A 12,576-nucleotide genomic window follows, 5' to 3' on the forward strand; every position below is an offset into this window, starting at 1 on the left:
GGGTATGTTTGTTTGGGTTGATTTCAAATATCAAGGGCCCTATCATACACGCGGTGCAATGTGGTGCCAGGCACGACGCAAGTGGTTTTAGCTAGTTTCAGCTTGACGCGGTTATCATTTTCACATCCTGTGCCACGTTGTTTAAATAGTAAAAGCATTTGCGCCCATTTGTGCGACCATGACACCCATGGTCTGAAAACAGGGTTGTTCAGGTGCATTGTTGGCGTGTTGCTATTTTGAGGCAACTGAAACATACTGCACCATTGACCGACTAAAACCTGGTCTAAAGCGCAATATTTGTTTTGTTATTTAAAGAACGTGTTAGTAATATGCGCCTATATGCAGGTACACAACTTGCATACACTCTGTTTATTACACACACAGAGACGCGCAGCAGCACACAAACATGCCATATATTAAAAATATAACGATTACAATGTAAAAGATTATTATTGTGTGCATAATGATAAAAATGCTTTGGTGGAATCTGGCTTTTCCCGCAGATGGTCTGCTCGTGCGCATTAACCTTGTGCTCAAGCAGATCCGTTTCCTCACTACAGTAGAGTTTAGTTTTTCTGCTGGCAAATTCCGCCATGTAAATAGTGAATCTGCCATGTCGCGAGCACAACTGACATTTAAAGTGAATGGGAGATGAGACTTGGTTTATTGGTTTATTGCACATTACGCCCAAAACACACCCATTTCTCATTAAGAGAATAAGGACAACCCTTTTAGACCATGCACCGGGCGCACCAACCATTTTCCCCGTCCTTAAACTAGCAAAAATGGATTCGGACACTCACTAAGTGCACAAGTGTTCGCTTTAGACCATACGCTTAGATCGTTAAAATAGGGCCCCAAGTGTTTCTCAGAATTTTTTTACTGCACCTTTAATTAAAAACAGACTAATTTACCTAATATTTGAATGTGCTATATATTTTTTATGCTTATTAGAGTATCATGTACTTAGCCTAGAAAAATGTTAACAGTAAACTATTAAAATCAATTAAGAGTCAAGTTTGCTTATTAAGTGAGAAGCTATTTGTGTGGTGTGCGGAGTATTTATGTAATTTGTAATCACAATATATATTACATATATATACAAAACTAAATGGACATTATCTTACAGGTTTGAATTAAGTGCCAAAATGCGTGAAGCTTGTCTTATTTTGAAGAACCACCTTAATGACGGAGCCAAATCAGTAAAGAGTAAAGAAGTGGTAGGAGCAAATTATGCACATTTAATTTTATTCATATTGTGGTCATTATTCTAAATGAATCAATTCATTCCTGTCAAACTTGACAATAAACTATTAAGTTGCTCTGTTAACTTACACAGTTGTCCAGCACTCATACCGTTCAGTTGGAGTGGTTCCGAGTATCCAGTGCAAAGATGGCCCAGCCATTACGTGTGTCAAATTACCTGATGGCTTTCTCAGAGGTCTCCCCCATCCTGCTGGAACACGTAGTCAACATGACTGATGGCAATGGCAACACTGCTTTACACTACAGCGTCTCCCATTCCAACTTCACTGTTGTGGACCTGCTGCTTGACACAGGTTAATAGAATTCAGGTTTTTTTTCTGACACATCAGAATAACATGGTAACAAGCAATGCAATACCAAAACTGAGATTATAACAACCAGTATCTAATAGAGTCCCATTCTTTTGCACGGGAATTAATGTAGTAAACTAATGTAAGTTTGAGAATTCATAAATATTTGGCATCCTTAAAATATACAGCTAGCACAGTCGAATAAAGGCCTGTTCACGCCAAGGACGATAACCATAATGATAAAGACGAATGATAAAGACATAGTCAAAAAAATAGTTCTAAATATAAAAGAATAGCAGAGTCCACATTGCTACTACAACGCTAATGGCACAGAGAAACAATATAATTTGAATCATTTTCAGAATGATTTTTCAGCTGAAGAACAATAAAAAACATTGACAGCCAATCAGAATCCATCCTGAGCATTTAAAGCAGCAGACGACAAAAATGCTGTATGCACTTAGAATAAACAGAACAATACTGCTGGTGTGTACGCTAATACAGTTATCGTTATAGTTATCTTTGTAATTATCATTCTTGGTTTTAACGGGCCTCAAACCATGGGAAAATGCACCCAGCTACATTCCTTAGCTTAATGCTAAGAAAAGTATGTTTTTGTTATATAGAGAATACTGTGTAATGCATATTGCCTGCAATGACAGTCATTTCCAACAGTAATAATACAGCATTGTTGTCACATGGCCTCACTATATTACACGTTTAAGTGAGTGTTGTCCTTTTGTTACCTTTTTTTATCATTCAAGTTTGTGTATTTTACTCTTGTTCATTTGTGGAGGTCAAGTTTTATTTAAGTAAGTTTATGCAAGTTTTTAAGTACAGTAAGTTTAAGTAATTATTTAAGTACAGTAAAGTGCATTTTAATAGACTATATGCCAATGAGCTGTTCTGAGTTGTCCAATAGTTTGGGACATTGTTACAATACATTGTTCCAGGAAACTTCAGGCAATGCATAATCAGCTGTGGATGTGTTCATGTGCAGGCATGTGCAATGTTGATCAGCAGAATAAAGCCGGATATACAGCTGTGATGCTGGCAGCCCTTTCAGCAGTGAAGGAAGAGGACGACATGGCAGTGGTCCAGAAACTCTTCCGTCTGGGCAACGTCAATGCCAAGGCGAGCCAAGTAAGTCACCCGGTTAATTAGATATTCATCTGCGATTATATCCTCTGCTAAATATGACATTTCAACTTGCACTTCAAAATAAAGGTTGATCATTGACATCTGTTGTTGAAGAATCTAACATCCATGGATTCTTTCCATTCCACAAAAGGTCCTTTATAGTAGACTATTCACTGATAGATTTGGGGAAACTAAAATAGTTCTTCTTTGGCATCACTGCAAAACCCCCCTTTTGGAACTTTTATTTCTGAAGTATAGATAGATGCTGTTGGACATGGTATGCCCGCTTTCATTTTTATACATTTCTAAACTCATTTGGTGAAAGATTTGCTAAAGGAAATAAAACAGTAACAGAATGTTCTCCATTAAATATGGAATACATATACACTACCAGGGCTTGACATTAACTTTTTTGCTCACCAGCCACTGTGGCTAGTGGTTTTCCAGAGTTACTAGCCACTCAGCATTTTCACTGGCCACAATTTTGACATCGATACCATGGGAATAAACTGCCATAAAGATATTTTTAATATTATTTACATTTACATTTACATTTATGCATTTGGCAGACGCTTTTATCCAAAGCGACTTACATTGCATTATACTATACATTTGTATCTGAGTATGTGCATTCCCTGGGATCGAACCCATGACCTTGGCATTGCTAGTGCCATGCTCTAACCACTGAGCTACAGGAAAGCTACAGGAAAGCATATTTCATAATTTAGCAGCAGGTATATTAGGCTGCTGTCACTTTAAGATCTGACGCACAGATCCATTATACTGTTACGTATGCGTGTTCTGTTTACTCACCAAGACCAGCATTTTGACATTATTTTGCTTGCATTTGACTGTTTAAATGTAATAAGCAGCGAAAAAGAACTCAATTTAGTACTGAGGGTTGGCTTTGTGTTTCACATGATATTTTAGTATCAATATGTATCGAAAATATATATATTATATATAAATTCCAAAGTGGCTAGTAGGAGTGACTGCATTACACGCCACTGCTGAAATCCACCTGCATTTGGCGGGTTGTTGAATGTAATGTCAAGCCCTGTACACTACTGTTGAATAGTTTGGGGTCAATAAGATTTTGTTTCTAAGATACAGTATTAATAATTTATTAAGCACTTTTATTAAGCACAGACACATTAAATTGATCAAAAGTGACAGTAAAGACATTTATAATGTTACAAAAGATTTCTATTTTGAATAAATGCTGTACTTCTGAACTTTCTATTCAGCAAAGTATCCTAAAAAGAACAATGATCACAGTTTCCTCACAAATAAAAGCAGCAAAAATGTTTTCAGCATTGATAATAAGAAATGTTTCTTGAGCATCAAATCAGCATATTAGAATGATTACCGAAGGATCATGAAAATTGTGCTTTGCCCCAACAGGAATAAATTACATTTTACAATATATTAACATATTTTTATATTTCACAATAATACTGTATGTTTAAACAAACAAATGCGGCCTTGATGAGTATAAGAGACTTTGTTCAAAAACATTAAAAAAGCTTTACCGACCACAAATTTTCAAACAGTTAGAGCTGTTTAAAAGATTTTCTGATATCAGCCAACATTTTGGACACAAAAGAAAATATTTTAAAGAATGTTGGTAACCAGACAGTTGACGAAACACACTGACTTCCATAGTATTTTTTTTTTTCTACTATGGAAGTGGATGCCATCAATTGTCTGGTTACCAACATACTTCAAAATATCTTCTTTTGTGTTCAACAGACAAGAGAAATTCATACAGCTTTGGAACAACTTGAGGGTGTGCAAGTAATGAGAAATTTTTTATTTTTGAGAGAACTAACCCTTTTAAGTGTCCCTTATGCTCTTAAACTTATGGGTGTCTTTTCATTAGATTAAAAAACATACAAACAAACATAAAAATGTGGCATTCATTTTAAAGAAATTTAATAACAGCCAAAATGGCTCACAATAGTTAAGTTCTGATCTGAGATGAGAACATTTGCAGATGCCACTTGGTTTGATATTTTGTATGTTATACCATGGAATTATAATTGCATTCATGCATTTAGTCTGGCTTAATTGCCAAAATACACTTTGGGGCTAATGGGGGCTATATATTACCGCAATTTTAGAGTGTAAGTTAATGAAAGGGATGCATTGATTGCCAGACAGTATAGACCCTTTAGATGAGCATCTATCTTTTGGTCTGTCTGTGGTTAGGCAGGACAGACGGCTTTGATGCTGGCCGTGAGTCATGGGCGGCAGGAGATGGTGCGTGCACTGCTTGAATGTGGTGCTAATGTGAACATCCAAGATGACGAGGGGTCCACTGCTTTGATGTGTGCAAGTGAACACGGTCGAGCTGAGATTGTCTCCTTGCTGCTGGAGCAGCCGGGGTGTGACATTTCGGTCGTGGACAATGTGAGTACACCTCAAATACTTTCATACAGTCATGATGTATTTGCACATGACACTAAAATATGTACTATTTCTGCATAATACTCTACCGTAAAATAAAGCCATAATTAACCAAATTGTTGGTCACACTAACATTCAAACGAAGGTGAACATACTATTTAAGAAGTGAATGATTCCACAATGCAGTGAGCTCAGCTAGACCTTCTACTTCCCGTGTGACAAATGAAGAGAAAGAAATTTTAGCCATGATTTTTTTTTTTTTAGCATTGACTTTCCTTATGATTTTAATTTTTCAATGATATATGCTTATTATGAAGTGATTTTGAGCTTGGGAAAGTTTGTCATACTTGATTGAACTAACAAGATTTTGGGTTAAAAATGCATCACCATTTTTATTTTCAATATTATAAATGAATGCAATAGAAGCTTGTTTCTGCCTCAGAAGGGAAAAAAAAACTATATCTCTGACTCTATGGGCCCTATTTTAATGATCTAAATGCAAAGTGTAAAGCGCACGGCGCAGGTGCACTCAGGGCGTGTCCAAATCCACTTTTGCTATTTTAACGACGGAAAAACGGTCCGTGCGCCGGGGCGCATTTTTGAAATGGGTTGTCCCTATTCTCTTAATGAGTAATGGGTGTAACGTTCAATAAACCAATCAGAGTGTCATCTCCCATTCCCATTCATGGAATTTGTTGGCGGAAAAGCTGAACGCTTTTCAAGCGAAGAAACCGATCTGCTCGTGCGCGAAGTTAAACGTTTAGTTAGAAGGTAAACAAAGTTACATTTTTATATTTATGTAGCCTACACAATAATATTCTTTTACACTGTAATCCTTTTGTTTTTAATATTTGGCATGTTTGTGTGATGCGCATCCCTGTGTGTAATAAGCAAAGTCGACGCGCCCAGAGGCGCAGTTTCTACCAACGCGCTCTAACAAAAAAATATTGCGCCATTGGCTTTAGACTTTAGACCAGGTTTGAGTTGGTCTATGGCGCAGTCTATTTTCAGCTCCTTAAAATAGCAATGCGTCGGCAATGCGGCTGAACACACCTCTTTTTTAGACCAGCACGCCCATGGGCGCACTAACTGGCGCAAATGCATTTACTAATTTAAGATGGAAGCGTTGGATTGATAATTTAGCTGAAATTGAGAAGGTGAACGGGAAAACGCGAACGGCGCCGGACGCAAACTAGCAAACACACTTGCGCTGCGCCTTGCGTCGCATTGCGCCAGGTGTATTATAGGGCCCTATATCTCACAATTGTGACTTTATTTCTCTTGTTACTTTATATTATCACACAATTTTTCTTTCTTTTTAAAAAAAAAATTGATCTCATAATTAAATATTTTATTTTTTATTTTGAGGTAGAAGCAGATATATGGTGTATTTAACATTTTGATTTTATTTTTCTAAAGTAATTTCCTGTTGGCCATGTATGTGGGGTCAAAAGTAATTGTGTATGTTTGAAATCCTGTGCAGTCGCTTGTTTCATTATAGTAGGATATTGTACTGGATGTTTTACAGAAAATTATGGGCTGGTTGCATTAAAGGGTTAGTTCACCCAAGTATTCTGTCATTTATTACTTACCCTCATGCCGTTCCACACCTGTAAGACCTTCGTTAATCTTCAGAACACAAATTAAGATATTTTAGTTGAAATCCGATAGCTCCGTGAGGCCTCCATTGGGAGCAAGACACTTCCTATCTCAAGATCCATAAAGGTACTAAAAACATATTTAAATCTATAATTTATATCGGTTCATGTAATTACAGTGGTTCAATATTAATATTAGAAAGTGACGAGAATATTTTTGGAGCGCCAAAAAAACAAAATAATGACTTATTTAGTGATGGCCGATTTCAAAACACTGCTTCAGGAAGATTCGGAGCATAAATTAATCAGTGTATCAAAAAGTTCTTCATTTGTGTTCCAAAGTCTTATGGGTTAGGAACGACATGAGGATGAGTAATCAATGACAGAATTTTCATTTTCACTATGTTTATGCAACTGGCCCGATGTCACCCTAAATGTTGCTGTATTCGGTAACCAGTGTTAAAGCATCCAACACAAAAATGCATTATGGTAAATTTACGCCCTTTGGCTTCTTTCCTTTAGGATGGGAGTAATGCTCTCTCCATTGCCCTGGAGGCATCCCACAATGATATTGCAGTTCTACTTTATGCCCACATGAACTACTCAAAAACACAAGTGGAAGTAAGTCCTCTCGCACTGACCACTTTTGCAGCCTGTAACGGATTCAAGTAGATCAAGCAGCAGGATTTGGGCAGTTTTATTACTTTTAATAGTCACTGTACAAGACTTGTTAAAGAGATGTAAGTGAAACAAGATATTCATTCAGTAAAATGTAGGGCGATACCTGATTTTACCAGTTTGGGATTGATTGGGTCATAAAAAGTGAGTGTTACATACCAGAATGGAGCCAGATGTGAATGGGAGTTTGTTGAAACAATGCCTAAATAGCTGTTTGGCTACTGGTTAACATTATCCAACTGTCCGCGCAGAATGACTGACATCAGATTAAAAGGAAATTAATTTCAGAAGCGTGTTTATTTAGATTTTGTTTCACAATTAAAACCTATTTTGATAATGTAAATAGTGTAAATTCAGATTTCATGTTTATTTTGAAAGTATGTACTATTAAAATCTGCTGTGCTTCACAAAAAAATGCATTAGTACATTAATTCATAATAAATTAAAATTGTATCAGAATATTACCATTGTGGTTTGTTGTGTAACTTTAACAACTTTTGTGTTTGTTCTTTATTCAGGTGTCACCTAAAGCAAACCCCCGGGTCCCGTCCAGTCCTAGAAAAACATGGCCCTCAGAGTGACATACTGTATTAAGTACAAAATGGATAGAAAAACAAGATTAACTACTTTTACTGGAAGATTAACAATGTCTATGTTACAAGTTTATATATATAAATATATTGTATTCTCTGAATACTTTTTTATCCACATATTTAATGCACTATACTGCATCTATGTAAAATATTATAAACATTAATGCAGGTAAGATCAAGAATTTTACTTTTAATATTCAACAGGTGTATTTACTATAGTAACTTTATTGTACTACCATGATATCAGTGTTTAAATAAGGAAATAACGTATTTGGGATGATCACAGCTTAGCTGTAATGTTATTGTGATTACATACTTCACAAACTGAACATTTGTTTTGATTAGCGGTTTAATGTTTGGCTCTGCTCAGAAATACTCAAGTGCAAATCATGATGTATAACGTGTCCTGTTGTTCAGATATGAGCAGGAAGCATTGGAGCAGATTAGGGTGAATCCTTTATTCTACTTTTGAGAAACTCAACCCCTCAATAAGCATTAATCACACTCATTGTGGCTTCATAACACAGGCAACCTGTGACCCTGTAATTACATGCTGTTTGAAAAAGGGCAGCAACAAACACCTACATGGACTCCGCCCTTGTTTTCTACCACCGTTCTGCGTTTATTTTTATCCTCCAATCTATTGGATAACAAGCCATTACATATGTAGTCTGTCGTGTCTGGATCTGATGGTGGTATTTTTGTTCCCTTGTGATCTGTTCTTTGAACTGAAAGGACATCGTCTCACTTTCAAAAAGAGAAACATTTGCCTTCCAGTAATTTTGACCAATCACAGAAAAGGTAAACAGAATTGGACTTAAAACTAAAAGAATGTAATCAGCCAAGAATAAATCCAAAACATATTTAGACAAATCAAAAAAAGTGGTATTTGAAAGAAAAATAGCACTTTTCAGATCTTAAGTTTGAAATCATGACACTGTGGTAATAGAACACATTCATAGACATTGTTAATATGATTAACTAGTCTGTGGTTACCCGTTAGGACACTTACGCAAGATTTCTTTGCCATTTATAATTATTTGCTCGGTTCATTAACGTCAATACACTGATAACTGAACTCAGCACTTTACACAAATTAAGAAACCAGGTGTTGAGTTAAATACCTGTAAAATCTTAAACTTAACTAGAATGTTTACTGTAGATTTCAAATACAATCTTTCATTTTGTCCAAAGATGCTGCAGCAGAAATGCAAGCAGGCAAACGTCCTTTAGTTGCTCATTTAAACATATTCTGATGTACTATTTTTTTACCATACATTTACAAGTATGGTTTTGTATCATTTTATGTCAGTCAGTATTTTGTTTATTGTCTATTGCTATGGTATCTATGCTTTGTTTAAATGATTGTATCGTGATATGCAGCTTTTGCTATTTAAGTTAGCTTTTTTTTTTAAATGTATAATTAAAGGAAAATTATTTAATGCCATGCAGTTACTCATTAAGAGAATGCACCTACACAACAATAGTGAATTTTGGTTATATAAACATCACACTGACCAATAAATCAAAGCCAGGATCATATTAAAACATGATCCAATTTAACAATACAAAAAGAATTTTACATAACATTTGCAGTCAACCCACCTGCATCTGTATAGCCAACTAGTCAAAATGCATATCTGATGTCATTGAAGTATAGTAAAAGGTTAGCAAAATGGTCACCGTGATTTAACCAAGTAAGACTTGCTTGGATCAACATCTTTTGTTGATCCTGGAACATTCTTGTCCAAAAAACATAGTCCTATCCCTAAACGTAACCCTAACTTATCCTTTAAATCAAAGGGGAATGATAGGTGAATAACACTTATGTAGAAGCACTTAACCCTCTTGTTAGCCTAAACTTGATATTAACTGTAAACCTATCCCTATTATTGGATTGGCTGATTTGGTAAAATCACATTCACCATTTCGGTCTACATGCTGTGTATCCTCTTGGCATAGTTAGTCTTGATGTTTCACCTAAATATGGCCTTTAACTCATTGTCTCAGGCTGGACCACAGTCTATTTCTACTGTACTGAAGATGATCATTACCTCAACTACTAATCTGCACAGTATTTTCATTACAGAGAATTCTCAAGAATTGCATGGTTGCTTAGCCACTGTACTGCATAGCTCTGTCTTCAAAATGTTTATGCCTTTTCTCCATTTCAACTCAATTAAAATGAACGGTCTCTTGGACTGACAGATCTGGGGCTGAGTGGGTTTTGTCTTGACTGAAGAAGTAGACTGAAGCTATACACCTGCAAAGATGTATGGTCATGACAAATATGCAACAGTAATGGTGTTTGATATGAGAACAACTTTTTGTGGAAGTTTATGGAAGCAATAAGTTAAATGCAATGCTGTCTGTGCAAGTTTCTTTCTCACTCCTGTCTAAAGCATTTGGCATTACACAGGTTGGTCTTCTGCCTTACAGTTGAATATGTTCACAACCATGAGCCTAACATTATTGCTAAAATCAGTGTATCACCAGAATGATGCTTTCACATCTCAATATTTGAAGCTTTTAAACAGGACTGAGGACTTCCAAAGTGTTGGGCAGCAAATTTAAATATCACACTATTTCAATAGTCAGACATTCTACTTGCTATTAGTAACTACATGACATCTACCAGTCATTAGAGTATTAGGAGACTTGTCTACTTAATATCTGCTAATACTTTATTTTGATGATCCCCAAAAGACATGTTACTGACTGTAACTTTACAAAAACATGTCAAGTTATTCTATTAACACTAACCCTAACCTAACAGTCTACTAATACTCAGAGTTAGTTGACATGAAATTGCAAATTAATGAGAGTTGATGTATGGTTGCAAAGTTATAGTTAGTAGAATATCTAAAGTGGACTATCAAAATAAAGTGTAACCGATTTAAATTAAACGTACTTAAAGATTTCTTAACACACCTTTAAAACTGCCATAAAAGTTCAATGAATATAAATCCTGTTAAAAAAAAAAGCTTGAGGTAGTTAGACTTTGACAGTCTGTTTGGAAAATGCTGTGAATCATGCCAGCTACTCATTTCTTTTGTTTCCTTAAGGAAACAAGTCTATTCATGTTGCTCAACTGCATTCAGATCCACGGTGGATGCAAATAAAAAGCAGGACAGCCATGTTTCAAGAACAAAGAAATCTTCAAGAGGTCATAACCATTTCCTCCTGAAGTTCACCAAGAGTTCTGGCATTTATTTTGACCATTTTCCACCCCCTCTCTTGACTAAAACTTGCTGCTCATTGCCTCCTGTAACTCTATATGTAAATAAGCTCTGTTATGATTAGTTAACCTCTTTGCATGGAAATAATAGGGGTAGGACATTTTAACATGTTGACAGTGAAATCACAAACATGAAAAATACAGAACAAATCAGTTTTGCAGTTAAAGGGTTAGTTCAAGCAAAAATGAAACCCTTATGTAGTTCCTAACCCGTAAGACTTTCGTTCTACTTCGAAACAAATCTGAGCTTTCTTTCCCTCCTTTGACAGTCCACACAACAACCATTTTAATGCTTCAAAAAGTTCATAGAGATCATAATACTAATCCATATGAACTGAGCGGTTTAATCCGATCACTTTATACTTTATATTTCATTTATGCTTTTATTCACATATAAACACTCATCAATGCACACAATAGATATGGTAAACGGAAGCTCAAGCATGCTTGCTTGATGTGCAAGAACTACTGAAGTTTATTCTCTCATTACGCAGAAACGTTTGAGCTTCCACAAGAACGAATGAGGTTTGTCCTTAGCATATATGGCTGATCTTCTGTTTATGTTCGCTGATCTTAAGTGAATAAAAGCCTAAATTTATTATGTCCATAAATGGATTATGGATTAGTTTTATGATCTCTATAAGCACTTTTTGAAGCATCAAAATGATAGTTTCATGGACTGAAAAATAAAAGGTCAGAAATATCAGATTTAATTTAAAATATCTTAATTTATGTTTCGAAAATGAACAAAAGTCTTACGGGTTTGTAACGAAATAAGGGTGAGTAATTAATGACAGTTTTTTTTTTTTTTACTATTAACTAACTTGAACTAACCCTTTAAGTTTCAATAAATGACCATCTAAATAAAATCAGAATGTAATGCCTGTGACATTCCTTCCCAGTTGACATCACTAGCCAGACAGAATTCACTAACAGTTATGGAACTGAATTGAAACACTGAATTAAACTGAGATAAATAATGACACTGTTTCCTTCTGTAAAGCGGCTTTACAGCTGAAATAGATTTTTTTCAATAATTTTACAACATTAACACTTATTTTCTGTATTGTATAAAGTGCTATGTAAATAAATGTGACTTGACCCACCTTTTACGTTCCAACCAATTCCTGACGGAATAAAAATCCCCACCCTACACTTTTTTCCTCATTAAAAGTATTAGTTGACCCAAAAATGAAAATAATGTCATTTATTACTCACCCTCGTGTCTTTCTACACCCGTAAGACCTTCGTTCATCTTCGGAACACAAATTAAGATACTTTTGATGAAATCTGATGGCTCAGTGAGGCCTGCATCGCCAGCAATGACATTCCTTTCTCAAGATCCATAAAGGTACTAAAAACAT

The 12,576-nt window shown here is 35.6% G+C and overlaps 1 protein-coding gene and 1 non-coding gene across 2 annotated transcripts in view; one reads left to right on the forward strand and one right to left on the reverse strand.

The window, feature by feature from the left end:
- The window catches only part of kank3 (KN motif and ankyrin repeat domains 3), a 28,372-nt gene extending 15,957 nt beyond the window's left edge, over positions 1 to 12,415 (forward strand). Inside the window, exons 6-11 of the mRNA XM_067395340.1 lie at positions 1,130 to 1,220; positions 1,340 to 1,559; positions 2,557 to 2,699; positions 4,908 to 5,108; positions 7,226 to 7,324; positions 7,900 to 12,415. Of these exons, the coding sequence (XP_067251441.1) occupies positions 1,130 to 1,220; positions 1,340 to 1,559; positions 2,557 to 2,699; positions 4,908 to 5,108; positions 7,226 to 7,324; positions 7,900 to 7,962 (817 nt within the window). The 3' untranslated portion in view covers positions 7,963 to 12,415. The remainder of the gene's footprint in view (positions 1 to 1,129; positions 1,221 to 1,339; positions 1,560 to 2,556; positions 2,700 to 4,907; positions 5,109 to 7,225; positions 7,325 to 7,899) is intronic.
- Positions 3,324 to 3,397, reverse strand: trnaa-agc (transfer RNA alanine (anticodon AGC)). Its single transcript has one exon. It is a non-coding gene; the product is annotated as a tRNA-Ala (tRNA).
- Positions 12,416 to 12,576: the final 161 nt, after the last annotated feature.

The sequence above is a fragment of the Chanodichthys erythropterus genome, chromosome 9, assembly GCF_024489055.1.
Source record: "Chanodichthys erythropterus isolate Z2021 chromosome 9, ASM2448905v1, whole genome shotgun sequence".
NCBI classification, from domain to species: Eukaryota; Metazoa; Chordata; class Actinopteri; order Cypriniformes; family Xenocyprididae; genus Chanodichthys; species Chanodichthys erythropterus.